Source organism: Anopheles coluzzii, chromosome 2, assembly GCF_943734685.1.
Source record: "Anopheles coluzzii chromosome 2, AcolN3, whole genome shotgun sequence".
Lineage (NCBI taxonomy): Eukaryota > Metazoa > Arthropoda > Insecta > Diptera > Culicidae > Anopheles > Anopheles coluzzii.
Window position 1 is genome coordinate 91,505,432 of NC_064670.1, and position 27,094 is coordinate 91,532,525.

Consider the following 27,094-nt stretch of genomic DNA (forward strand, 5'->3'; position numbering starts at 1 on the left):
TTTTTTTATTAAATGATTAGCTTCATGATGACTGATGTGTGATCCTCTTTGTATGCGAAATGCACCGGGAGCATTATTTCCCCCTTTAGAACAGTGCATTGCGCTACCGTGCTCGTCCGGCTGCATTTCGTTCTAATGCTTGCGCATGCTTGCATGCGTGCTCACACGCACACCAACAGCTGTCGAATAGCTGTCAAAAGAATAGCTGCAGCGTTTGTATGTAAACAAATATTGGTGCACAAGTATTGGTGAACAGCAGCGCGCTCTGCACCAAACCCAACACGCCCGACCCCGAGAACAGCTGTCTATGATGGGTTCCTTCTCCCTGTTATGAGGTTGTTTTTTTTCCTCTTCTTCTCTCAGTTAGCGTCGTCACTCGTTTGGCTTACAGGGTTTCCCACGATTTATTGGTCAGTTCCCATGATTTTTTGGTGCGTTCCCACGATTTTTTGGTCGTATCCCATAGATTTTTGGTTTGTTCCCATAATTTATTGGTATTTTCCGATTGGATATCAATACAATTGCACCAAAAAATTCTGGGAAACGACCAAAAAATCGTGGGAACGCACCAAACAAACATGGGAACCCACCAAAAATTGATGGGAACCAACCAATAAATCGTGGGAAACCCTGTATCGCTAAAAATGTCGACCAGTCAATAATTACGCGTGTCAACCCGCGGACGCGTCGTGCGTATACGTATACGCCCGAACGGTGGCGCAAAGCAGCAGTTGTGTGGCGGCAGGCAGTGTTCCGGTGCGCTTTCCGCGTCCGACCGGGAGATTTAAAATCATCGCCCCGGACAAAATTAGTACCAATCATCAAGGTGTGTATGCGATCAAAGGGTAAAGGGGACACAGCAAATGCAACGGGCCAATTTTTACCTCCGATTTTTACGGTCCTCTGTGTGCCACAGCTTCTTTTTTGTGTACGCCCGGCGTGTTCTATCGCCGCCGCAGCACAACAATCAGTATTGAAATTTTCCCCTCTATTTTTAGGTGCTACTACACCCCATAATAATAGCTGAATTTTCGAACCTCCTCGCTCGATAGCGCAAACGATGGCATCGGTGTGAGGTAAAGGAAGGTGTGCAAACAGCCAGTTACGCGACGATACTTCATCGGTGCAAATCATCATCATCTGCAGGCGCATTAGCAGCGTGTCAGCCTACCTTACTGAGCGTCTTTGAACCGATTGACACAATTGACGACCAAAATGGGCCTGCTGGACGAGAGTGGCATCCTGTACGTGATAGCGGACGTGCTGTCGATCGTCACCATCGCGTCCTGCCTGGTGTCGAAGGTGCCGCAAATACAAACCGTCCGCCAGCTGCAATCCGCCAAGGGGCTGAGCGTTAATGGGCTGCTAATGGAGCTGTGCAGCTACACCGTCACGATGCTGTACAACTACACGAACGGGTACGCCTTCCTTTCCTACCTGGAGTACCCGATACTGCTGGTGCAGGAGTACGTGCTCATCTACTACGTGCTGCAGTATGAGTCACTGCTCGGCAAGCGCGCCTACCAGTGGGCTGCAGTCTATGTGGCGGTGTTTGTTGGCTTCGCTACCGCCATCGTACCTTCCTCGCTGCTCATGATGCTGGTGGTAAGCAAGTGGATACAACTTGCTTCTGTCTCTAACTAAACCCGACTAATTACGCCTTCCTCCTTTTCCGTTTACCAGCCATTTACCACACCGGTCGGGGCGACGAGCAAGGTAATGCAGCTGATCGCCATCCTCCGCTCGAAGGACTCCCAATCGGTCAGCCTGATCACGTGGGGCATATCGGCGTTCACGAACTCAAGTAGGATGTCGCACCCTCGGCATTTGATGCCCTCCCCAGCTAACATTAAAATGTTTAATTCCTCCTTTTCTCATTTCTGCAGCTCGCATCTACACGATCATGCTGGATTCGGGCGATAAAATGCTGCTCGCCAACTTTGGCATCTCGACCGTGCTCAGCAGCTCGGTGCTGCTGGCCGCGTGGTACTACAAAAAACCAAAGAAGGACTAACGCTCCTACCATCGGCGCACGACCACGCATCCCAATACTCTCTTCGCGCCGCGTGCATTGCCTTGAGAGCGCTTGTCCGCTTTCTTTTACTCAATCAACAACACCAACCAACCAACCAACCACCACCACCCATTACGCTTAAACTTTAATGCACTTTTAAGTAGCAGTGACACAAAACAGCCTGCTAGAAAATCGAGTTGTGCATTCTCTTTTGCACATAAGACCCGATTTGGGACGTCGAAACTTTTGTTAATTAATTTTAATTAAAACAAAAAAAAATTACCGAACAAATCTTTTACCAATCGGACCTGAACCTACGTGTAGCAATTTACGAACAATTAAAAAAAAACGAACAAAGAAACTAATAAAACATTATTTAAATCGCTTTACTTTTCCTTTACGGTTGTTTTTTTTTATATTTTTTTAATCATTTTTCCCTCCTGCCGTGTGCCCTTCAAAAAGGCTATCGGCAAGGTTACATGGTACGGGTACGTGTGTGTGTGCGTGTGCTCAGTCCAAATTTCTTCAAAAGATAATCCAATTTCGGAGTCCCTCCCCTGCCTGCTGCCTGACGATGAGCGATAAATGAACGAGCGCTGACGTTCTCAGTTGTGTTTTAATCTTTAAACGCCGAATGACGGACACACTCAGCATGGATGCCCATTCGACCGTACGTACGTACGAGCAGTTCCGGCAGGTAATTTCATAGTTTAAAAACATAATAAATACATTCTGATTCATAGTAACATACCTTTCTTGCTGTAGGATTTCCCACACTGGCTGCTGAACGTGCGCAATCCGGCGGAACTGTTCAACGCGCAACCGAGCTACGTCGTTAGTCAAGCTTTCTGCATCGTTGGTGGATTGCTGAGCCTAGCACACGCCTTACACCGGGGCGGCAGATGGCCCTTCCTGTGGATGGCCAGTGCGCTGACCGGGGTGCTGGTCGAAGGTTCCATGTACTTTTCGCCGTACGGTGAAACGATCTGGTTCAGCCCGACCGTGATCGATCTGTTTCATCAGCGTGTACCGTTGTTCGTATTTTTCGTCTGTAAGTAATGGATCGGACCGGAAGTCCATAGTGCATGAAGTACATACTTTAATTGTATTTGTATTTCTTTTTCTTCCAGATCCCTTTTTCTACTATCAAGCGTTTTGGGCTGCTTCGAAGCTGAAGCTCAAGTGTCGCTGGTAGGAACATATCGCCGCCGGGCTGTTGGTAGTGCTGGCCGATTTGCCCTTCGACATGGTTAGCATTAAATTTCTCCACTGGACACTGCACGACACCGAGCAGCTGCTGAGCGAGCGCGTCTACTCCGCCCCGTGGACGCTGTTGCTGTTCTTTGCCATGGCCAGCTTCGCCTTTTCCTATCTGTTTCACAACTTGCGCAGCTGGATGGATCGGTCAGTGGGGACCCCCCAACCGACGGATCGTCGTTGGGCGGTGGGGACAATCGGAGCGGAGCTAGTGGCAATGGTTGGGGCTGCCAGTGTTTCCCTTTCCGTTGGAACGGGTCTGTTCCTTGCGTTCAGCTATCCCCTGCACACCGTGCTTGGCATTCCCCATCGGATCATCGTGATCGGTGTGTTCTTGTGTGTGGCGACCGTTTTCTGGAAGTTTGATCGTAAAAGCAATCGCCGGATGCCAATGAGGTAAGTGCGACAAGGAACTTGTCCTTGCGTTCGACCTATTTAAAGATGAAGTTGCTTGCTTTTTCGGGTGGGTTTTTAGTCAATCTCTGCTGGATCACGCATTGAATGTCATCACAGTGGGACACTTTGTGCTGTACTTTGTGCTTGCATTCGTCCTCCGCCCAGAAGATACTGTTTCGAGCGGTAGACATCAACCGATTGGCGATTGTCACCATACGACTGGTACCAGCGCTCCTCCACTCTGTCTCGATACGTTCAGCAGGACCGATTATGATTTCCACTGCATTTCGAAGCCACCGAACGTTGGCGCTTACTGGTACACGGTCTGTGGCACGCCGTACGAGTAAGTGGAAACGATAGCCTTGATTTTACAGCACCTTTCTATTTAAATTATCTTTTATTCCAGGAATCGAGCTGAATTTTTGTTCGCAATGACAGTAATAACATTTATCGCCGCGCTCGTACATTGGACAATTCACTATGACTTTGATGTGCGGTTTAAAGTCTACGACTTTGTCAAGCGAACTTCATCGGCCAAGGGTGGAAACAATAAGAAGGTTTTGTAATATTCTTAAATGATGTAATAATAACAAAAAAAAATCATGTTTAAAATATTTGGTGCATTTTCGCTACAAATACACACGTGGGCTTTGTTTATTTTATATTCGCTTTATCCGTATCAGCTGACTGGATTTGGGCGACAAAAAGAGGGGGTGGGGAAACAAAAGTAAAACTTATAATTTATTGCACAAACAGAAAGTACAATGCTACACCTATCAACACAGCCACTACTGGCGCTACGTAAACCGCCCAATGCGTTCCCTTTTCCTCCTGCTGCACCTGGTGCCGCTTCCGTTCGCGGTGCTTCCGCTTGCCAAACTTGCGCTCGTACTCCTCCAGCTCGCGCTGATTCTGCAGCTCTTCCTCTGCCCGCGCTTCCCGCTCCTTGCGCTCCTGCTCCTCCTGCTTCTGGGCCCGGACGGCTTCACACTGCTGGTCGCAGTCGAGCGTCGGTGTGGCGCGCGCCACCTTGCAGCTTACCTCCACCTTCCGCTGGCCACATTTGCACGCCACCTTTACCTTCTTCGAGCACTGCTCCGGATTCGGACAGCGCCCGGGATGGCAGATGGAGGTGCAGCGATGCCCACAAGGGAACTGTGGAGCGAAAAGAAAGGAATTAGATTCTTGCCATCAGACAACCGCATCAGGGTTGCTTACGTTTTTAATACACTTTTGACCACAGCTAAGAAACGACTCGCGCCGCCGTGCCAGCTCGGCCAACTCTTCCGGTTCCTTCCCCTCCATGCCGGTGGGGTAAAACTCGTGGCATTTGTAAAACACCTGCGTCAGGCCGCAGTAGCACTGTGACTTGATCGACACCAGGCACGGATCGCACGGCGGCTTGTGGCAGCGCAGCGCGCACGAGTGAACGCAACCCTCCGGCCGGGGCAACGTGCAGCCGGCCGTGCACGGCTCACAGCGCGAATCCTGTGTCGTGCTGGCCCGGTGCGTCACCTTGTGGCAGGCGAGCGGGCAGCGGTGTACGCCGCACTTCAGCAACCGGCCGCACTGCCGCCCGCAGGACGATGGTTTCGAGCTGGAGCAGGGCCAGTCGGCCGTTTCGTGACCACCGAGACACATGACCGGCACCTTCACGGTGCAGGCCGGATGGGGCAACGTTTTCACCTCGACCGTCTCCTTCGGCACGTCCCACGGGCCGACGGGTTTGAAGTTTTTCTCCCGCGTCACCACCTGCACCGCATCGTGACACTTGGCCCGGCACGGATGCTCGCAGTTGGTCGTATCGTTCGGCTGGCCGCAGGGCAGCACGCACGCCGGACAGTCACCGGGGTGGCAGGTGTGCGTGTTCGGATGGTGACACTTGGAGGCAGCCCGGCACGGCAGCTTGCACTTCGGTGCGTTCGCTTTCCTTTCCCGACCGCATGCCACCTCGGCCACGGTACCGCCACAGCTTCAGGAGGAGGAGGAGAGAATTAAAAGAGAGTCGTTAATTGTTGGAAAACGACCCAACAACGCGTTCACACTAACACTTACCGACACTTGATCGTGGATTTCTGATTGCAAGGATAGCACGGGCCCTGGTGGCAGAGCGAGCTGCACTTGTGCTTCCCACACGGTAGCGTCTTCCCGCACACCCTATCACAGGGCGGACATTGGCCATCGCAACACTTCCGATTGCACTGGTGCTTGCCGCAGGTGCGCGTCCGCTTGCAGCGACCCTCGCAGATCGCTTCCCGGTGACACACGATCGGTTTCTTGGTCGAGCCGCACCGACACACCTTCGGCACGAGCTCCAGACAGTTGCCACACGCGCCCTGGTGGCACCGTTCCGGGCAAAGATGCTGTCCGCAGGCAAGCACCTTCTCGCACGTGTCACCGCACGTGCCGATGCGCTCCGAGCAGGAGGCGGCGCGAGTTTCCGTCTTGCCGCACGGACACGAGCGTGGCAGCCCGAGGGGACAGGGACCGCACGGTCCAGCATGACACACGCCCTCACAATGGTGCAACCCGCAGGGGAACGGTTTATTGCACACACTGTCACACTGCCAGCGCGATTCGTGACAGTTGACTTCTTTGGTTTGTGCGCCACATAGGCACGGCTGCTTGCTGCGGTTCTGGCACGGTGGACACTGGCCAGCGTCGTGACACTGGGCACCGCACTCGTGTATCCCACAGGCTAGTTTTCTTTTACACTACAAAGCAAGGGCAAAACTTCATTAAAAAAGGTTTTTGGACGCATGTTAACGTCACCACTTACCTTCCTTGCGCAAGTCCAAGATTTCTGCGCACAGCGGATCGTTTTCACGGGCGAACTTCCGCAACGGCACGACACATTCACCGTCTGCGGACACGGCGGACACGGCCCCGGATGGCACAGGAGCCGGCAGGTGTGGCCGCACGCCGGATTAAGCTGCTTCTCGCACGGCTCACCGCACGAGTGCGGAATCAGCCAGGGATGGGCATTGGGTTCCCGCTCCTTGCCGCAGAAGCACTCGTAATGGCGCGGTATCGCCTCCGGCTCGTACTCCCGGCGACACTTCGGGCAGTCCCAGTGCACGTCGAGCGCTGGCTTCGGTATGTACTCCCCCCGGTTGTTGTAGTAGCCCTCCTGCTGCTCGTGATTGATGCGCTTCATCGACATGCTATCATTAGCCCACCGCTGGATGCACATGAGGTGAAAGAACGTGTAGCACGCGGCGCAGGACCAGATCTGTAAAAATAGAAACGGAGCGACACAAATCAGTCGCAGCGTGCTGGAGAGTGCACATTACACAATCACACCGTACACCGTCTTGGCACCCCGGGGGCGCGCATACCTACCCTGTCCGCACGTTTCACCGTCTCGATGCAGATCAGGCAGACGGCATTGCGCGATTCTAGCAGATGCTGCAAATACTCCTGCGTTTTGCCCACGTCCGCCTCGGCGCCGTGGTAGTTCTTCAGCACGTCTCCGAGAATGTTTCGCGTGGCCGCATCGTTTGAGGCTGCTGCACCCGCTTCCTGTCCGCTCGTGTCCTCGCCCTCCTCCTCCTCCTCGCTCGACACGTACTCGGCCGCATACTTCTTGGCCGTTTCGGCGTGCTGCCGCTGTACCTGGTTGAACTTTTCCTGCGACTTTTTCAACATGCTGGAGGGTAGCGGAATCTTGGAGCTGCTCATACCGGCCGGTTCCGATGTGGCCGCCGCCGCCGCCGCTGCACCGCTCTTGGAACCGTTTGCAGTGGATGGTTTTCGCGCCGGCTGTCGGTCGGATTCGGATTTCGTTTGCACCGGAATGTTCCACGCGTTTTGCTCTTTCGGAGCGACCCGGTTACGGTTGCGACTGGCCATTGTTGAACGGAAAGGTTACCGTATGTATATTTCTACCTGCAACGAGAGCGATGTGTGTGCGCGAGCGAGTAATGTTGGCTGTTTTTGTTGCCGGCGCCTACTGTAATGTTTTTACGTGGAGCAGGCAGGACGGCTGGTTGCGCTGACGTCTCGGGCGCTCCCGGTGAAAAAAGTATGCGAATCGCATGGCTATCGCTAATTGTGTCCATTTTTATTTCATTCGTTAATTCATTTATTTAACTTAATTATCAATCCAGTACAAACACACGACCAAAAAAATATCCTTATATAAAATAAAATAGTAAAGAAAATGCGAGTCAGGAATTCTACGACATTCGAAGCTTGGGAATGCGCGAACGGTTGGTTTGTTTGGCCAACGTGCTCAACTCGGCACTGCCCGTGTTTCCACCGCGCGGAATAAGCTTCTGTTCGTCGGCCACCATCACCATGCTCTGCTTGATCTGGCCAATCAGTGCCATCTTACGGATGTTGTTCGATACGGCTCCAATGTTGGTCACGCAGCCGAGCGGCGTACGATTGCCCGACTTAATACTGCCGCCGCTCGGCGTAAGCTTGCCCTTTTTCGGCGTTTGCTCGCCCCGATTCTCACTATCCTGTATTTCCTGCTTTGGGGTACGTTCCTGCCTTTCGACAGCCGCTTTCAGGTCGGTTGGAAGCGCTGCCAGATTTGCTACCTGCTGCTGATTGTTCGGCTCCGGCACAGCTTCCTCCTCTTCCTCTTCCTTCACCAGCACCATGGGTGTGCGGGCAACGGCAATACACGGCGAGCGGGGATCGCTACCTGCGAAGGGTGCAACCTCGGCGTCCTCGAATATCGTCACTTCTTTTTCGTCGACCGCAACTTCCACGAACGGTACCGACTCGTCGTATTCGATTTGAAGATTGCATATCTCCGGCAGTGGCGGGTCACAATCTTTGAACGACGCATCCTGCATGTCCTCTTCCGGGCCGCTGTGTAGCTCCTCGTACTCGAGCGACGACACGACGTTGGTCAAGCTGCAGTCTGCGCCCGTGTCCGGATCCAGTACGATCGGCGTTCGGTTAAATGTGCTGGGCGAGCGGGGATCTATGATGGACTGGAAGCGCTTCGGCAGCAGATGACTGTACGGCGTGCGGAGCGTATGATCGGACGGTTCCGTAAGCGCTGGTGTTAGATCCTTTACTTTGGTAATCGAGCTGCGCGAAACTCCGGCTTGCTGGAAGAGTAAATTTATATCGTTAGCCATTGTTGAAGCAAAATAAAATAACATAAAAATGCAATACAAACCTCCTGACTGATGGGGCTTCTGTTGATGTGCAGTGTAGGCGAGCGAGGATCCTGCTGGGTACCATTTTCCTGTTGTTTGTTGCTTTCCACCGATGGGGAAACTTTGCTGTTTAACGCACCCATTCTGTTTTGATGGTAAATTACAATCCCAAACGTTGTAATCGGCAGCGAACGTATTGTTTTGTGGGACGACGAAATTGGTACGCTGCTGCGTTGTTTCGTTCGTTTGGATGTTTTGGCGGTTGCGTCGTTTGAAAATGTGACAGTTGAAACATCGAAATGAACAGGTTGCGTCAACGCCATGTTTCGTTCAGTTTATGTTCGTTAATTTAATTTAAAAACACGTAATATTATGGCAAAATATGAATTTATACATTTTGAAACTGTTAAGTTATTTAATATGGAATTTATTGGAATTGAAATAGTTTTTCATGGCGAAAAAAGAAGAGCAAATTTTCAACACCAGTTCGTTTGGTATCTGCATGTCTGTGAACACCTTGGCAATTTGACAAACGTCACCTTGACTTGCGAAAGAAAAACAACAACAAAAAGGCTACCAAAAAAACTAATTACATAAAAAAAACTACCAATACATGCTGTAGATTTTGCATTTCACGTTTCCTGTCCGCTCGGCTCCGCTTCCACGACGGGGCTATGATGCTGTGTTAGATAAGTGCGGGCCCCTCACGTTGGATATGTATAGATTGGTGATTAGACAACGATTCCGCGCAGTCTATCACCGAAGAACGCTCGAATAGCTCTCCAAACACGCACTCGCGGGTCAGGAAGCGAAACCTTCGGCGACAAGGTAAACCAGCAGCAGTGTGGCGTAGTGGCGAATCATTGTCGCCTGCCGAACAAAACCCTCCACACCATTACCGTGGGCATCCTGTCGGGCTGAGCGTGGAGCGAGAAAGTTGTTGTGCGCATACGTCCCCCTCCCAACGAACGGGTGGCAATTTGTTGTTGTTTTTTTTTTTTTTTTAATTTTGTCGCGGCTTCAGTGACGAAGCAACCAACAACATTCACTATCACTAAACAGAACACACGCGCGTGGACAACATGCCATTCCATAAGTACATTTTTACCCCGAGACTGCTGAAGGAGTACGATGGATCGCGGGTAAGTGCGCCCTCGGGGGGGACGAGCATTTTGTTGTCGTTGCACTTCCGTTTTCACCAATTTTCTGTTAAACTTTCTCTTCCATCTCTGTTACGGTCTGATTGATTTTGCGCACCAGGACAACTACGAGCCGGGAACGTTGGAAAAATATGGAGACCAGCTCCTGACAGCTGTTAGTTTGTTAGCTAAGCCGCAGCACGAACAGCACAAATTGGATAATGTTTCCTTTTCGATTCTTTCCCCTACCTCCCCCCGCGCAAACAGTTAAATCTGATGTGGAGCTTCAGCTACTACACCTCCCCCATCCTGGTGTCGATTCTGTATCGGCGAGGTTACTTTGTCGCCGAATCGGTTGGCCCCTTTGCCAAGGTAACGACCGGGCTGGGACTGCTGGTGGCCATGTCGCTCTGTATGCGCGGTCTCGGCCGTTCGATGAACACGGTGTACGTGCGGTTTGCGGAAACGCTCGAGAATGCACGACGCAGTAGCGACCGGTGCGGGGCTCCGAAGGCGGCCCTCCGCCGCTACGACTTTGATTTCGAGCAGTGGCCCGTCGACTACACCGTAAAGGGTGGAAGGTACGTTATTGGGGGGCGAGATGCATTCTGAAGCCTACTTGGATGGTAAACTCGTATGTTTATTCGCTTTTTTTTGCTGTTTCAGTCGCAAAACGGTTGCCCAGCGGAACAAGAACTTCTGGATCTCGTCGCTGCCGTGCCAGATTGCGGCGTACGTTGCCATTCACACGTTTGGCATTCGGATGATTTATCCCGGCTCGGTACGGCTGCTGCAAAGCTACGTCGGTATGTGCATTCGTTGTGTTTCAAGCGGTGCTGCAAAATGTCACGAGCATCACGAGATGTTCACCAACGAAAACACTGAAGAAATCCGTGGTAGCTTCATGATCATTGGTGATACTAAATCATAGTGGCCAACACTCATGACTGAAACGAGGCTCAATTCAGCCCACGGAAACAACTGAGTTGATCAGAGGTGAGACTCAAACAGTTGGCTTGACATGACATTTTGTTTAGCACCCAACTCTTGATCACTCACTTGGTCACGACATTTTCTGTCGGTGATAATCACGACATTCTTGGAATATCAAACAGAGCGAGAAACCATGCTCATTTTGTTTCTTGGAACCACTCGCAAACACCGCATATCTCTCATGACTATCGTGATGATCACCGACTGAAAATGTCGCGACCAAGTGACTGACCAAGAGTTGGTTGCACACAATGTCACCAAGCATAAGATGGTCGCAAAAACTGTTTGAGTCTCACCTCTGATCATCACAGTAGAGCTCGTGACGCTGACATTATTTTGGTTCAGTCATAATTTGTCATGAAAAGAAAGTCTTGACATAGTGACTGACCAAGTGTTGGTCGCAAAAATGTCACGAAGTATGCATTGGTTAGAGCAATCGTTTTGAGTATCTCCTCTGATTATCAATATTGAGTACGTGACGCTGACATGGATTTTGTTTCCGTCAGATTTTTTTTATAACATTGACAGTGACATTTAGCAGCACTGGTTTCAAGCACCAAACGGGATGTGCTTACATTGCTAGTTCTCTATTTCCCCCTCCCCCATAGAGCCCATGCTGATCGAAGGCCGCACGAAGCTGGTGACGCAATGCAATGGGCAGCGGAACAAGGTAAAAACGGCGGACGGAAACGAAATCGACACGATCGTGGTGGACAACCGGAACAAGAGCGCAAATGGTAAAACGCTCGTCATCTGCTCGGAAGGCAATGCGAGCTTCTACGAGATTGGCATCATGTCGACGCCGCTAGATTTGAAGTATTCCGTGCTCGGCTGGAACCATCCCGGATTCGCCGGCAGTAGTGTAAGTTAGAGCGCAATGCCCTTCCCGTGATGTTTATGAGAGATGCGGTAATTTTCGCTTGCATTGTCACCTCCCTTACAGGGACGCCCGTACCCAGACCAGGATCAGAACGCGATCGACGCTGTGCTGCAGTTTGCTATCCGCGAGCTTGGCTTCAAGCCGGAAAACATCATCCTGTACGGCTGGAGCATCGGGGGCTACTCGACGCTGTATGCCGCCAGCCAGTACCCGGAGGTGAAGGGCGTCGTTCTCGATGCGACGTTCGACGATGTGCTGCAGCTAGCGTTGCCCCGCATGCCGGAACAGATCTCCAACATTGTCAAGATCGCCGTGCGGGATTATGTGAATCTGAACAACACGGAGCTGATCGTCCGCTACAATGGGCCGGTGTTGCTGATCAGACGCACGGAGGATGAAATTATTTGCTCAGAGTAAGTGGACGGAACGATCGAGCAAATAAGGTTTTATTTTATTTTATTTAAAAAATGAATCTTTTTTTCTTTTTTTGTCCACAGAGATGCCAACCTTGGTACAAATAGGGGAAATTTCCTGCTCATTAGTATGCTTAAGTATCGATTCCCAAACATTCTCAAACCGGAACAGGAAACCTACGCGAAGGAACTGCTATCGAAACCGGTCGATTTCATCAAGGATGGTTCGTAGAATGCGATTTTCATCCAAATTTATCATTTTTAATATTGATTTTCTCTTCCGCTTCTTCCTTTCCAGTACCGGAACAGTATTGCATGTCACTGCTCATGTCCTACCTTAACGACAACGGTAACAATGGAACGAGCCGGAGCTATCCGATCGAAATCGGTGCCGAATATACGACGGAGCAGCGCAACTCTATGGTCAAATTCTTGGTATGTAAACTCCCCCCTTTGCGTGCACGGAAACAGCCGGGTATTGATTTTGGTTCCTATCTTCCTTCCACAGATTAAAAAGTACTTGGCAGACTTTAAATCGACCCACTGCACACCGCTGCCGGAAGAATTCTTCCAAACGCCGTGGGAAATTCCAACCGAAACAGACTACGTTTTTACATAAGCTGCGGAACACTTTGTGCTATTATAGTATAAGTTTCTGGTCGGTTGAGGTAAGCTGTGGCTGCTTTATTTCGTTTCGTGGGTGTGTGTGTTTGTTTCCTCTTCGTTTTCAGACAAAAGCAGTACAGTTTTCTGTGTTTGGTGGGTTTTCTAAACATTACAATTGGTCAGCTTATCTATGCGCCCCTTGAAACCTCCCGTTTGTGGATGATTTTCTTCTCTCGTGTTAAGAGTCTTTTTTGCTAAAATGACTTCAATCACTTTCCCAAAATGCTTGTAATGCTCTGTAACTGAATCAAATGTTCTCTATATTGTCCCTGCTTAGGGAAAAACTTACCGGCACAGTTAAGTGAAAGTTGTCCAATATTTATAAACGCAAATAAATAATATTTGCCGCAGAGAGATCGATCGGTGTGCAATCAGAGACAGGCAGACAGAACTCCCAATTTGTGGATAATTTTGCATTGCGCTTGCGAAGGGAGCTAGAAAGCGAAATATCTAAATGGCTACCACAATTGTACTAAAACAATTCCAGATATTTACCCCCGGAGAAACTGAAAGAGAACTGATAAACAGCGAAAGAGATTAGGCGGATGTTAAGGATGGGTTGAAAAGAAAGCTGAAACATTCTTATATGATATGATCTTCTCACTTACTGTTTGATGTATGGAAGTTTGGAGCAGGTAGGAAGGCAAAACGAGGCAAGCATGACCTGTGCGCGTGTGTACCACCATCGCCCTTTAAAGGTAGATGGCAGTTTTCAACGACAAAAGAAACAAGAAACCAAATAACCAGGATACTATTTTCCTGCGCCCAAACTAAGCAGTGAACAGATCTTAACTATATTTTACCCGGAGGGTATATAATTCTGGCTAGAATCGGAATACGGCTGGGGCTGGTGGATACAAAATAAAACCTCACATTGTAACGTATTTATATTGTAATCGGTATGAAAATGGCATGATTTGTTTCTCGTTTCTCACTGCCAAAACAGTAAACTCTACCCCCGTGTGTGCTTTACTGTTTTGTACATTAACACTATATGTACGGCCCTTTATTTAAATCCTGTATATTAATATTTACGCTCGAAATGTGTAATCATTTACCGATGGCCATCTTTTTGCCCTTCGCTCCCTTGGCGCCCTTTTTCACACCGTTGAACGTTTTTTTCGCACCACGATCGTCACCCTCCCGCTTCCTAGCAAGTTCCTTCCTCGTCGGAAGCTTCTTGCTGCTGGCGCTTTTCTTCGCCGTCGCCAGCTTAAGCTTGCGCATCGCATCCCGCTCGGCCATAATCTTCTGCCGCTTTTCGATCTTCTCACGCTCCTGCTGCAGCTTCTCCTGTTTCTGTTCCTGCTTCAGCAACACCTTCGCCCGCTTGTCCACGTCGTCGCGGAAGATGTCGCCGTGCGGTATCAGCTTGTGCGTGTTTTTCGGTGCGTTCACCTGCTGGTCCACCTTCTTCTTCGTCCGCTGCAAATACTTCTCGCTGGCGGCCTTGCGCAGCATCTGCCGGTGCTTGGCCGGGCTCTGGTAGTCCGCGTTCTCCCAGATCGGATCGCCCCCGAACGAGCCGCTGAAGATTTTGATCGGATTCATCACGAACCGCGGCCCGATCTCGGTCAGCCCGCCGTCCTCCGACAGGATCTGGAAGTGCCGGTACCAGATCCGGTTGTCCAGGTAGGTGAAGGTGATCACGCGATCGATGAACGGTTGGCTCTTGGGGTGGTGGTTCGGCACGCCGAAGATCTGCACCAGCAGCTCCTTGATCAGCACCAGGTGCGGCTGCTTGGTGAAGTCCTCGCTGAACGAGAGCAGCGGCCGCGAGCCGCGTAGACAGTTGCCGGTCAGCTTCATCTCGCCCATGGTGTGAATGTTCTCGACGAGAAACTTCACCGACGGTCCGACGCCCGCATTGGCCAGCCACATGTACAGGTCGCGCTTGCGGCGCCCCTCGAACAGCACCACCTTGTTGCAGTGCTTCATCTCGCTCATCTCGTTCACCACCGACAGCGTCTTCCAGCGTTCCATCTTCGGTTCGGCCCGGTGGTGGGGCATCAGCGTTCGCAGGTCGCGCATCAGGTGCCGGTCGCGATGGTTGATGCCGCGGGCACACAGCACCAGCACGCGCTGTTTGTTGGTCCATTTGCTCTGGAATTAACCACACAAAATGTTTACTACTCCCACAAATGCCTCACCATGGTCACTTACCTTCTTCGGGATTGGCTCGTCGGAGATGCGCGTTTCCTTCAGCGGCACGGTACCTCTTTCATCCTCCGACTCGTCCGAATCCTTGTTCGGCTTGGCCTTCTGTTTGCCCTTCTGTTTCTTGCCCGGTTTGAACTTCTTTTTCAGATTTGCCTTCTGCTTACCCTTGGCATCGTTTTTATCCGTTTGTAGTTGCTTCATTGTGTTTTATTATACGGAAAACAAAAAAAAATCGTGTGAACCGTTCGCGGTGGAATAACACGCGGTTTTGTATGCCCACACGGTTCCCAGCCAGCACGGTTCGTGTTTTGACAGTTCTCCTACAAATGACAGCACAAAACTGCACAGCACAGTGAACTGACAGCATGGAACAGTGCGTGCCAAAACCAGTTTGAAGTGGTTTTTAAATTAATGTTTTGTGTTTTATTTCCACATTTAATTGAGTTATATATGATAAATAAAGTGGAAAAGCACTCAAATAATATTGGTAAGCCTCGCAATGCTTCCCAGTTTGAAAACAATATTATATTTAATGGTTTTTTTTTACGGGCATGTTTTAATAATTTATCATCAATATTATGTGGAATATTGCGTCGTATTTTTTTAAAATAATATTCGAGTGCTGCAAAACCTCATAAAATTGTACAGCTTCAAATTAATCACACAAATTGTCGAATTGAAAACCACGACCGCAACCCGCCGTGCGAACAAATTGCTTCGATCCATCTGACAGTCCGGTCCGCTTTTGACGTCCGCTGTCTCTGTCCAATTTTTTTTGCCGTATTTTTTCTCTCTTCTGCTGCTTGCCCGAGAACGCCATTTTGCAAAGGCCGCGCGTACACTTTATGTTTGCGGGCGGAAATCTTGCTGGCAAAGTGTGAATCTAGCAAGCGACACAATCCGGAACCGCATTGGCCAAGGATGTGTTCACCTTAAGCGAAAGCAAGTGGGTGCTTCCAGTGCACGGGTAAAGTTGGACCGCGTTCCTTCTCACCGTCCCATATATCCAACTACCCGCCGGGGTGGGTGGCAGTGCGTGGTGAGGAGAGGTGGTCGGCCCGGACGAGTACTGCCGCAGCCGCCGTTGCCGCCGCCGTCGCGAACGTTTGTGCCGGGATCGGTCGAGTGAAAAAAGTGGAAAAAGGGTGACAAAGTGCTGAAAATCTGAATTGCGAATTGCGTGTGTGACCGTGTGTGGGTTTAGGGTTGGTGAAAAGAGGGAAGGATTGTCCGGCTTCGGTCAGCGGAGGTTCTAACAGAGGGAGGGTAGACGTTTTCATCTTTGACGCAGCTCAACAAACGGCCTCAGAATGATGTTCACCGTAAGTGTCCTTGTTTTTCCCTCTCGCATATCAACGCAGGAGCAGAACCCCAGCGCACGGGAAGGACGTGTACAGGCATTGTGCAATGTGTGTGCTCTAGTATGGCGCCTTCCTGTTTGTTGTCCCCTTTAAAAAAACACGCACCTGTTTTGAAGGGAAGGGGGAGGGGAAGAGGGTGCTGTTACGAAACTTGTACAAGCATATTCTGTAGCGCGTTGGTCATTCTCCTTTTATTGCACCCTGTTTGGTGGCCTTTCCTTCTCTCCCCTCTCAAACTCTCTCTCTCTCTCTCCATCTCTCACTCTCTCGACTAGGGTACGAATCAGCAGCAGGATTCGCGGTTCTCGGACAAGGAGAAGAAGCTGCTGAAGCAGATGAAGTTCAGCGATAATCTCAACAAGCGGGTCGACATGTCGAAGGTGAAGCTGGACGTGCTGCGCCCCTGGATTAGCCAGAAAATCACCGACATGCTCAACATCGAGGACGACGTCATCGTGGAGTTTGTGTACAACCAGCTCGAGGAGGAGAAGTTCCCCTGCCCGAAGAAGATGCAGATCAATCTGACCGGGTTTCTGAACGGGAAAAATGCGCGCCTCTTCATGGAGGACCTGTGGTCGTTGCTGCTCTCCGCGCAGGACTCCGACACGGGCATACCGGAGGAGTTTATACAGGCGAAAAAGGAGGAAATCTTGAAGCGGGAAGAAGAGGCCCGGCTGCAGGAGGACGGTGGCCGGGGCCACCGCTCGAGAAGCCGTACCCGTGATAAGGACGACGGTGGTGGTGGTGCGGGCAAAACAAAGCCACTCAAAACTGCACCACGGCCCATGTACAAACCGGAACCGGAGGACTACATCGACGAGGAGGAAAAGATGATCGAGGAGTTCATCGAGGCGGACGTGCCGAAGGAGTCGAAGAAGGTGCTGCCGGCGGCTGTAGCACCGGCAGCGGCCGCCGCTGCTGCTGCCGTTGCTGCCGCTGCTGCCTCCGCCGGGGCGCTCGAGGACGCGGTGAAAAATGAAAGCGCCACCAAGCCGACCACGGATGGGCTGGAGAGAAGTGCAAAGGACCATTCGGCTTCGCGGCGCAAATCGACGGAACGTGGCAAATCCGGTGAGCGCAACAATGATTCGCGGGCGCGTAGAAAATCGCGTGATCGTTCGCGTTCACGCACGGACCGGCGGGCGTCGTCACGCGACCGCCGGGGATCGTCCCGCGAGCGCCGATCTTCTAGGGATCGACGGCGGTCACGATCGCCCCGTCGTTCGGTGGACCGTTCGCGTAAACGTTCGAGCCGATCGCCACGGGACAAGCGCGGTAATGATCGTGATCGGCGGCGTTCGCGCAGCGGCTCTGCTGCGCGGAAGGAAAACAAGAACGGTAAGCGTCTGTAAATCGGTTCTGATATCTTGTTGAGATTTGCTTCTAAAGCTCTATCGCAAGTGAATTGATTCGACCATAAATGCGTACAAAGAAAGGTTTATTTCGGCTAATTACGATCCTTCAATACTCTGAATATTTTAATAGGTAATGGCAATTCAGCCGCCTTGTCGAAGCTCCAATCCAAGTTGATGAACATGGCCGAGGGAAAGAAGGCCGAAGGTTCGAACAAAAAAAGTCCTAGTCGCTCGTCTGCCGAGTCGCGTTCGCGTAGCAGGTCCGGATCGGCAACGAAGGACGACAACCGCAAGAAGAGTGCTAGTCGTTCTCGATCCCCATCAAAGTCAAGGTACCGCTTGATGAAGCACACACGCACGATTCTTGGGTCTTTTTTTCTTAACCCCACAAAATCATCCTCATTCGCAGATCGAGAAAAGCGAAAAAGGGCCAGCAGGATGGTAGTGGTGGTGGCTCCCGATCTCACAGCTCGAACTCCAACTCGTCCGGCTCGTCGTCGTCCAGCGACAGCGGGGACGAGAAGAAATCGAAGAATGCAAAGGGCGGCGGTGGTACGACCGGCGCGGCGGCTAAAAAGCGCAACGGACGCAACAGTCGCAGCCGCAGCCGAAGCCACAGCCGCAATCGGCGGGATACGTCGCGGAGCCGCTCGGGCAGTAGCCGGTCGTCGTCGTCGCGCGGCCGCAAGCCGGATGATTTCGAAATACAGAAGAAGGAAAACAGTATCCAAAAGAAGCGTCACTATCGCTCGAACAAAGATTCGTCCGACTCAGATGCGGATGGCGGCCGGAATGCGGCAGCGGCATCCCGTCGCCGGCCGGGCGATGGGAACGGCGGAGGAGGTGGCGGCGGCCGGTACGGTGGTCGGGGGGACAATCGGGATCGCGAGCGGAGATCGATTTCGCGCGGTCGTGGTCGCGATATGGGACCGGGCCGTGGCCGAGGTGGTGGTGGTGGTCGGTCGAGATCACGGTCGAGAAATCGATCCCGGTCGCGGTCGCGCAACCGATCGCGCTCGCCCGGCAGAAGACGGTCCCGATCGCCCGGTCGACCAGGTGGACGGGGCAATGGGCGGTAAGTTTTGGTTTATGGTTCGTTGGCTGCGCTAATTGGGCACTTTTATCATTGGAATTATTTTACAGGGGTTTTCAGCAGTTCTCATAGCTGTGGGACACTTTATTTATTATTTCTTATTGGATGTAAACTTATGATGGAAATTGGACTCTATAGTACCCTTGTTTGACAAATCTAATTGGAATTTTCAAAGAGCTTGTCCAAAACGGTTGCCATAGAGTCAAATTTCCAACGTATGAAGTTCACTTCCAATAGGAAAGAGTCAAAGAAGTGTCCCAGTAGACTATGAGAACCCCTGGAAAACCCTGTAATGCGTCATTATGTTAATTGTGGCTTAACAGCAAAAGTTGTGAAGATTCTAATACAAGCGTTCATTGCATTCTACAGTGATGGTAATTACGGCCGTCGTCGCTCGCCACCATCAATGCGCCCGGGTGGCCCAGGCAGAGGCTCCGATCGGGATATTCGCGATCGTGACCGTGACCAGCGCGATCGTCCAAACTATCATCAGCAGCAGCAACAGCAGCAGCGATACTCTGGCGGTGCTGGACCTGGTCGCCGTGGTTCATCCCGTGACCGGGACGGTGGTGGTAGAGGTCGCGATTCGTTCGGTTACTCTGGCCCCAACAACCCTAATAAGTGGCGCCGCTCCGATGAACCACCGCAACGGCAGCAGCGACAGCAGATGGGCCCGCCCGCATCGAACCGGTACGATGATCGTGAACGCAACCATCGAGAGGCTGGTGGCAACCGTTCGGCAGCAGGGCGGCGTAGCAACAGCATCGAGCCACCGCAGCAGGATCGGTTCCGAGGCAATCAGGGAGCGCGTGGCGGAGCTAGGAAAGCTTCCCAAAGCCCCGCTGAGTCGACTGGCAGTCGTCGTTCCGTGACGCGCATGTCTAATGCGCGAGATTCCACCGAAATGCTGGACGAGGGTGGAGCGCAATCAGAACGGCTACGCAATTCGTCCGATCGAGCTCGAGCGGATAAGCCACCGCCGGCTAGAGGCGAGAGCACCGAAAGAGAAGAGAAATCACGTGCACCGGCAGTTGCTGGTTCGGGTGGTTCCGGCGGTGCTCGTAAGCAACCGGAAGCTACCGTGGTGATTTCCGATGATCGTCAATCGTCGGCGGCGACTCGTGAAGCTAACAAAGTGCAGGACGAGAGCCGCAAGCCGGCAAAATCAGCAACGAGCAATAACGTACGCGCGGAACGGTCGGAGCGGGGCTATAGCAGCAGCCTTTCGCGAACTCCTTCTCCCTTCCTGAAGCCACACGAGCGTGAAGCGGCCGCCGCCGCCGCCGCAAACTCCGCCAGCACGGCCAGCTCGGCCGACCAGCGAAAGCAGCAACAGCAACTACAGCAGCAACTGCAACAGCTGCAGCAGCAGCAGCAGAAGCTACAGCAGAAAGCAGCGAAGCCCATCAGCAGACACAAGAAGCGTGCCAGCTCGGACAGCGACGACGACGACGACAGTTCCGGCAGCGAAAGTGATGACTCACGCGACGACTCAAAGCAGCAGAAAAAGCTGCCAGCCCCATCAACCGGTCGGCGGGGCGCCGAAGACGACGACGAAGAAGCCACCAAGCAGGAAGGCGACAAAAAGGCTAAAAAGCGCAAGCAGAAGAGCAAGCAGGAGGCTAAAAAGCGCAGCAAGCGTCGCTCGTCTTCGTCCTCTTCGTCGAGCAGTGAGGAGGAGGAGGAGGATGATGACGAAGACGACCGGGGCAAAGATAGCCGATCGTCCGGCGAGGAAAGCACGGGGAAGCAACGAAAATCTCGCACGAAAGACCGGCGGGAACCAAAGAAAGTGGCCGGCAAGGGAGCGGCGGAAGCGGCGGATCATGATCGCCGTAGAAAGGAGGGCGGCGAACGTAAGACGCACCGCGACAGTACATCCTCCGTCGAGCAGCACGGCGGTAAAAGGCGGAAACACTCCACCTCGGAGAGTGGCCCGGGAGCAAGGGCAGCGACGACACACCCGGAAGACACAAAATCCGGCACAAAAGCGCTTCCTCAGCCGAGCGCAAACAGCAACAACAGTGTGTCCTTATCGTCCAAGGGGAAGGCGGTGAGCGGTAAGGTGGTGGCCCCGGGTGCGGCAGCGGACCAGCAGCAGCACCACAGTCGGGCCTCCTCCTCCTCGAGCGACGATTCGGACGACCGGGTCTCGGAGCGGCAGCGGAAGAAGGCGCGGCGCAAGGAAAAGAAACGCCAGCGCAACGCCTCGCCCGACGACGCGAGCGTTTCGTCCGGCAGCAAGCGGGACAAGAAACACAAGAAGAAGAAGAAGCACTCGAAGAAGAGTAAAAAGCATAAAAAAAGCAAGAAGAGCAGCAAGTCGAGCAGCAAGTATCAGCGCGACAGCTCGTCCTCCTCGTCGGACGAGGACGAGGCCAAATCGGTGGTGCGTACGAAGAAGAGCCTGCTTGCGATCGGTGCGAGCGGCGCTGGCGGCACGGTGATCAACGACGATCTGGAGAAGCAGCTGCGCGAGCGGGCCCTAAAGTCGATGAAAAAGCAGCAAAGCATCTCGGACTGAGCGCTGAGAGGGCAGGATCGTGAACGTTTAATTCATTGTATAGATAGGCTATAGGAGCGAGCTGTAGGGAGGGACAGATTTCATGCATCCGCCACGAACAACAAACCGTGATCTCTCCCGGAAGCGTTTTCCCTTTCTTTCTCCACAACCCCTTGTTTCGCCGGTGGATACGGCGGACGACGACGACGACGACATCGATTATCGCGCGTAAAGCGCGGCATTGCGTAGTGGTGTGATCCTGGCCGGAAATGGTGTGGAGGTACGATTTCGGCAATCGTATCGATTCTCTCTGCTACAGTACACTACATAGATCCTATACATATAGATATATAGTGCGTAGGGGGGATGGGCAGGGACACTTTTCGCGTTGGGGTGGAATGTGTATGTGTGTGTGTGTGTGTTTTGTGTGTGGAATAGCACGTTTCACGAATGGCGCGCACCGTACTACGCCTACTAAGAGGTTCTACTTTACGCGGAAGGAAGCGATACAAAAAAATGATATAAAGAAGAGCGATTAAAGGAGAGAGAGAGACACAGAGAGGGAGAGCAGATGAATTGAAGTAACGTGATTGTGCAGTAGTGCGCTTGAAGGGTTTTAAAACAGCAAATTCTGGACAAACATTTGCTATTTAGTAGTATTGAAGCGCAGGACAGGGAGGGAGTGGAGTATTTTTTTTTTTATTAGTACAGTTTTAGAAACCCACGACGTGTGGGCTAGTCCTTAATTAACGTGAGTTAAATTTCCACGCCGATGACGGGGGAGGGCCAACCTTTTCAAAACATGATGGTTGCCATGGCGACGGTGTTGTGCAGTGTGTAGCAAAGTGTGTTTTCCTTTCGCGTTGTCGTCACTGCACATCCTTTTCTTCTCTGCAGCGCTCTCTCCCTTTCTATCTCTTTTCCACTCAACTTCTTCTGTATCTCTCGCTCGCTCCCTCTCGTCTGCGATCATTCTGTTTTCTTGCAATTTTAAACAACAAAATTCCAACACCCGAAAACGGAATTGCTTGTTGGTCTCTAGTGTGAGAATGTGTGTGTTAGTGTGTATGTGTGTGTATGTGTGTGTATGTGTGTGTGTGTGTGAGGGTGTGTTCATGTGTGTGTAACGATGAAAGGCAAAACAAGCAGTTTAAGATTTAAGTAACCAAATTAGAGTAAAAATTGCATAAGAAAAAAAGGGTTAATAAAAAAACAAACAGATAATGAAATCCTTCAGCTCCCTTCACGTTTCTCCTTATCGTCGCTTGCGGTGAAATAATAAAAGCAAGGGTACAGCAATAGCAATAGTTAGCACGCAACAACACCAGCCGTTCCGTGGGTCGACGAGAAGCGTACCTATCTACTACTCTTTCTACTTTCGAAGGAAATGTAATTGAATGCACCTTCAAACAATTATTTAATCTCTGTGGGCAATGAAAGGAAGAAAAAAAATGCGCACTCGAATGTGCTATTTAATAACAACAACTACACAAAACAGTATAAATTTGTTGATACCGAACCTTCACATGTCGCAAAAAGTACCATGGAATAGAAACTCTTCTTCATGCTAAGAAAAGGGAGCACGTGGCAAAGAGAGAGAGAATGGGTGTTCGAAAGCAGGGGGAACAACATTAATATTGCAGACGTTGTAGAAACGCAATTAAACCAACCAAGCGAAACACAAATAAAGAATAATCATAGAAAACATTTCTATATCTGTAATCCTTTCAACGGAAAACTGTACCGTTCTGAAGTGTTGTAAAATGGAAAGTAATCGAAAGAAATGAATTGTCAAGATTACTATGTTGAAAATCTAGTGGCCGGTTTGGATTTAGACGCTCAGTTTCCAACCGAGCATCGGTGGTTCAGTGGTAGAATGCTCGCCTGCCACGCGGGCGGCCCGGGTTCGATTCCCGGCCGATGCAATGAACTTTTTTTAACTTTTACTTCCAAACCTTGTTTTTTACATCGCTCTTTTTGATCCACAGACATGGTATCGCCCTCGAGAACACTACCATCGGCCGTCGTTAGCCAGGCACTGCAACAGCAGATGCAACAGCAGCAGCAGAGTGGGCCTGATCAAATCTAAATATGGCCAGCCGCTTGAAACGAGCTACATCGGCGAGGGAATGGGTGGTGATGGTGGTGGCATTGCCGGCAGTCTGGACGATATCGGCTACATTCAGCCGCCGAAAAACTGCCAGCCGCGGAGCCGAGCGACGTGTCCGTGCTCTTCCCAAGTGCGTTCTTATTAGTGGTGGGAGATTCAGGATTGGGAACATTCGAAGATTCAATCCCTAGAAAGATTCGATCGGATCGGATCCCGTTTGTAGGATTTGAATCCCCAAAAGATTCCTTTGCGATTGGGATTTGATTGCGATTCGATTGGGATTGGGATTCGTTTGCGATTCGATTGGGATTGGGATTCGTTTGTGACTCGATTGGAATTCTGATTGGGATTGGTATTGTGATTCGTTTGGGATTGGAATTCGTTTGAGATTCGATTGGGATTCTGATTGAGATTGGGATTGCGATTCGATTGGGATTCGATTGAGATTGGGATTCTGATTACGATCACGATTGGGATTGGGATTGCGATTGAAATTAGAGACTGTCCCCGAGATACGCTACTAATGGAGGTCGAGACAAACTACGTATCTCTAATTTCGGAAGTCGATTGACGCAGTTTCAGTCAAAATATAAAAAGAGTTCATGTAATATAGCATTTAATGAGAAGTTATAGTCACTAAATAAATTATTTGATTTGATATTGAGTAAAGGTCCGCATATCTCAAGGACTACCTGTACTAATTATGATGTAAGTACTGAAATATTGAATAATTAAGAATAAAACAGAATAACCTTTTATTCCAGCTTCATCTAATCAAAAGCTGCAATAAAACCAGGATTGGGATTCAAAGATTCGAGTCCCTTCTGAGATACATTTTTCCCATCAATAAGTTCTTATCGCCGGCAGTCCCTGCCACCGTACCCGGGCGGCGATGACGATCTCTATCTGTACGGCGGGCTGCACGACAATCTGGTGCTGACCGACGATTACCGTGCCATCAGTCCACCTGAGTATACCGAGCAGCAGTAGCAGCAGCAACATTCACGCAGCACCAATCAAGCCATCACCAGCTGTCCCATCTTCCACACTCCCAAATGATGATGCAGCAGCACCATTATTCACAACAATCGGCAAAAATAATTAAACCCAAATACTGTCATCACATTCAACATTTACTTCCGCCAGCGCGCTTTAGTTAAATCGAGTAGAGAAATATTTATTTGTATTTACAAAAAATATACCTAATTCATCCTCGCACACGCAGGCGAGAGTACTACACTCACCTATCCTCATACTCGCCGTGCGCCTTGCCCCTATCTCTAATAGTTGATGATAGTCGTCGTAAAAGAAAAACTAACACATACCTCACAATTAAACCCCACCGGACGCTGCTGCTCAAAGATGATTTGCGGGACTATTAGCTCAACATAGAACCGTACTAGTTTTCCCACCCCTCACGTCTACTTGTACGCTAAAACATTCCCTTTCACGCTATGCTTCCCGCGTTAGTGTCATTAATTATTCGTCGAAAGTAAACGTGGAGAGCCTGCTGGATGGGGATAGTTCCTCACATAAAAAAGAGAGGTGGAAAAGCAAAGTGTCAAATAATTTAAATCAGAAAAAATGCCTATTTTACGTTCATCCACCGTTCGCGGATGTGTCGAGTCGACAACAGCCAATTCGCACGATCAAACCTAATCTCTCACTCTCTCTCTATTTCTCGATCTCAATCACATTGTTCATCATTCCAATGCCTAATGTGTTCGTGGTTGTTGTTGTTGCTGTTGATTTCTGGTTCGTGGTCCAGCTCCATCGGATGCATTTCCATGCATTTGTGTCGTCTCATGAGGATAAACTTCGTCGGCCTAAGGGATGAAGTTACCGCCCGCCTCCCTCGGTTTGTCGGTGGCGTACTTCGGTTTGCACACACAGCCACTCTCCACCAGCACGTAGTCCTGGCCGGTGAGCGTTACCGGACCGAGCGGGATCACCAGAAACAGGTACGGTACGTACGTTTGTGTGCATTCACCGCGCACGACGTCACACTCGGAAGATCTGCAGTGAAGAGATAAGCAAATTGGCAGCATTAATTTACATACTTTAAATAGTCCTTTGGTGTGTATACATTAATCAACCCCCCCATCAACCGTCCCGAAGATGGCAAGTGAAATGACACACACACACAGGGGGACGACGCGTTAGCTACATGCTAGACCTAACTTTCTCCGTTCTCGTTCGCCCAGAAAGAGAAATGTCGGTCAAGTTTAAAGGCTAATGGTCGAACATGACCGACCGAGCCGGATTAAATTCCATCGGAAGCGATATGTTAATAGGTATCGCACACAACCCAGACGCCACTACAAACATAAAACAGTAACGACTGGAGAGAGATAGCGAAAGACAAAAAAATCGCATACGCAAGTGAAAGAAAATGCGAGACGAGTAAAAGTCTTAAACTTTCGCACTGGCGCGTCTCCTTTTGGGACATATTTCGTTCGGTCAAGATCGAAAGCAGGGGAAAATAAAATAATAAAATAAAATACGACTCATGAAGTCCAATAACAGAGAAAAAAGGAAAACCAAAGATTTTTAACGCCCGTTGTTGGTAGCAACCCGATAAGAAACCGTGCAGAAACCTAACGAAAAATAAATCGAGAAAACCGCACCGCACAGGAGGAGAAGCGAGGAGAGCGCATTGCTTTTAAATTCGTTTGTGCGCTCAAACAGGCGGAAAATGGCCCACGTCGCTGTTTGCATAAGTAATGGTCGCGCGCGCGCAAAAAAGGGGAAGTCACCGCGCGCGTATCATCAAAATCGTGCGCAAGCAAGCGCTTTCGATCGATCACGTGGCACTCCAGCGGACAACGATGGTCGCATAGCAACGCTTTGGGCAGTGGTGTGTTGTTGGGAGAGCTTTTATTTATTGATATGTTTATTGCAATGGTTAAAAAAATGAGCCCGATTTATGGTCGATCAGTTGAAAGAAAAAGGAGAAATTGTAATGTTGCGCACATGAAGTTGTGTTTGCTCGGATGTGATACGGGAGGGACCGTGATACTTACTCGCACACCTCGAAGACGACCTGCTGGAGCAGATCGGGGAACTTCTGCACGATCGTGACCGGCTGGCCGGAAGTTAAGCTGACGCCGTACATCGGTGCCGTGGTGTTGTAGCGGGTCTTGCAAAGGCGCGACGGCGTATCCCGGCACTGGCTGCTATCGAGCGAGCGACCTGGGGAGAAACATAAAAAAAATGTAGATTAGATTTTGAACGGCATTTTGGAGAGGAATGTAATTGCAAGTGGAAGGGTTGGAATTAGTGGTGGGAGCTCGGAATCGGACTTACTCGATACCGATTCCATTTTTGGAGTCAATTTCGGAGCCGATTCCGGAATCGGAATCAGCTACGCAATCAGAATCGGTTCCAGAATCAGAATTGACCTGGGAAACGCAATTGGTTCAGGTAACGGAATCAGAAATGACTCCAGAATTGGAATTAGCTCCGGAATGGGAATTAGTTCTTGAATTTAGATCAGAAGCTTCAGAAGCGAAGTCAGTACGAATCTCTATGAGAATTGATCGTGTTCAAGTAAATTTTGATTCTTTGCTGCTATCAATATGTAGCAACATTGGACCCAAAAGCCTGGAGATGACGAAACCTCCGAACTCCGATT

The 27,094-nt window shown here is 50.6% G+C and overlaps 7 protein-coding genes, 1 non-coding gene and 1 pseudogene across 8 annotated transcripts in view; 5 read left to right on the forward strand and 4 right to left on the reverse strand.

The window, feature by feature from the left end:
• The first annotated feature begins 266 nt into the window (after positions 1–266).
• On the forward strand, positions 267–2,403 carry LOC120953770 (solute carrier family 66 member 3). The gene is made up of 4 exons (XM_049607343.1): positions 267–826; positions 999–1,605; positions 1,684–1,804; positions 1,887–2,403. Exons 2-4 carry the CDS (start codon positions 1,216–1,218, stop codon positions 2,012–2,014), a joined length of 639 nt encoding a protein of 212 aa, XP_049463300.1. The 5' UTR covers positions 267–826; positions 999–1,215; the 3' UTR covers positions 2,015–2,403.
• Positions 2,404–2,547: 144 nt separating this feature from the next.
• On the forward strand, positions 2,548–4,281 carry LOC120952740 (uncharacterized; annotated as a pseudogene).
• A 100-nt stretch (positions 4,282–4,381) lies between these two features.
• Positions 4,382–7,649, reverse strand: LOC120951132 (NF-X1-type zinc finger protein NFXL1). The gene is made up of 5 exons (XM_040369674.2): positions 7,010–7,649; positions 6,447–6,899; positions 5,723–6,381; positions 4,886–5,639; positions 4,382–4,822 (listed from the first exon to the last, which is right to left on the reverse strand). Exons 1-5 carry the CDS (start codon positions 7,517–7,519, stop codon positions 4,409–4,411), a joined length of 2,790 nt encoding a protein of 929 aa, XP_040225608.2. The 5' UTR covers positions 7,520–7,649; the 3' UTR covers positions 4,382–4,408.
• Positions 7,650–7,736: 87 nt separating this feature from the next.
• On the reverse strand, positions 7,737–9,058 carry LOC120951133 (uncharacterized). Its single transcript, XM_040369675.2, has 2 exons — positions 8,808–9,058; positions 7,737–8,736 (listed from the first exon to the last, which is right to left on the reverse strand). The coding sequence occupies exons 1-2, from the start codon at positions 8,928–8,930 to the stop codon at positions 7,846–7,848; spliced, it is 1,014 nt and encodes a 337-aa protein (XP_040225609.2). The 5' UTR covers positions 8,931–9,058; the 3' UTR covers positions 7,737–7,845.
• A 291-nt stretch (positions 9,059–9,349) lies between these two features.
• Positions 9,350–13,762, forward strand: LOC120948982 (phosphatidylserine lipase ABHD16A). Its single transcript, XM_040365893.2, has 9 exons — positions 9,350–9,929; positions 10,048–10,101; positions 10,194–10,507; positions 10,593–10,732; positions 11,528–11,781; positions 11,863–12,212; positions 12,297–12,436; positions 12,511–12,647; positions 12,721–13,762. Exons 1-9 carry the CDS (start codon positions 9,870–9,872, stop codon positions 12,829–12,831), a joined length of 1,560 nt encoding a protein of 519 aa, XP_040221827.2. The 5' UTR covers positions 9,350–9,869; the 3' UTR covers positions 12,832–13,762.
• An 84-nt stretch (positions 13,763–13,846) lies between these two features.
• Positions 13,847–15,366, reverse strand: LOC120948983 (ribosome biogenesis protein BRX1 homolog). The gene is made up of 2 exons (XM_040365894.2): positions 15,042–15,366; positions 13,847–14,981 (listed from the first exon to the last, which is right to left on the reverse strand). Exons 1-2 carry the CDS (start codon positions 15,237–15,239, stop codon positions 13,929–13,931), a joined length of 1,251 nt encoding a protein of 416 aa, XP_040221828.2. The 5' UTR covers positions 15,240–15,366; the 3' UTR covers positions 13,847–13,928.
• A 434-nt stretch (positions 15,367–15,800) lies between these two features.
• On the forward strand, positions 15,801–23,057 carry LOC120948647 (serine/arginine repetitive matrix protein 1). Its single transcript, XM_040365231.2, has 5 exons — positions 15,801–16,360; positions 16,675–17,737; positions 17,885–18,086; positions 18,164–18,829; positions 19,217–23,057. Exons 1-5 carry the CDS (start codon positions 16,349–16,351, stop codon positions 21,369–21,371), a joined length of 4,098 nt encoding a protein of 1,365 aa, XP_040221165.2. The 5' UTR covers positions 15,801–16,348; the 3' UTR covers positions 21,372–23,057.
• A 147-nt stretch (positions 23,058–23,204) lies between these two features.
• Positions 23,205–23,275, forward strand: Trnag-gcc (transfer RNA glycine (anticodon GCC)). Its single transcript has one exon. It is a non-coding gene; the product is annotated as a tRNA-Gly (tRNA).
• A 1,336-nt stretch (positions 23,276–24,611) lies between these two features.
• The window catches only part of LOC120951835 (uncharacterized), a 29,220-nt gene continuing 26,737 nt past the window's right edge, over positions 24,612–27,094 (reverse strand). Inside the window, exons 3-4 of the mRNA XM_040370795.2 lie at positions 26,484–26,652; positions 24,612–25,476 (exon numbers count right to left, since the gene is read on the reverse strand). Coding sequence (XP_040226729.1) covers positions 25,287–25,476; positions 26,484–26,652 — 359 coding nt within the window. The 3' untranslated portion in view covers positions 24,612–25,286. The remainder of the gene's footprint in view (positions 25,477–26,483; positions 26,653–27,094) is intronic.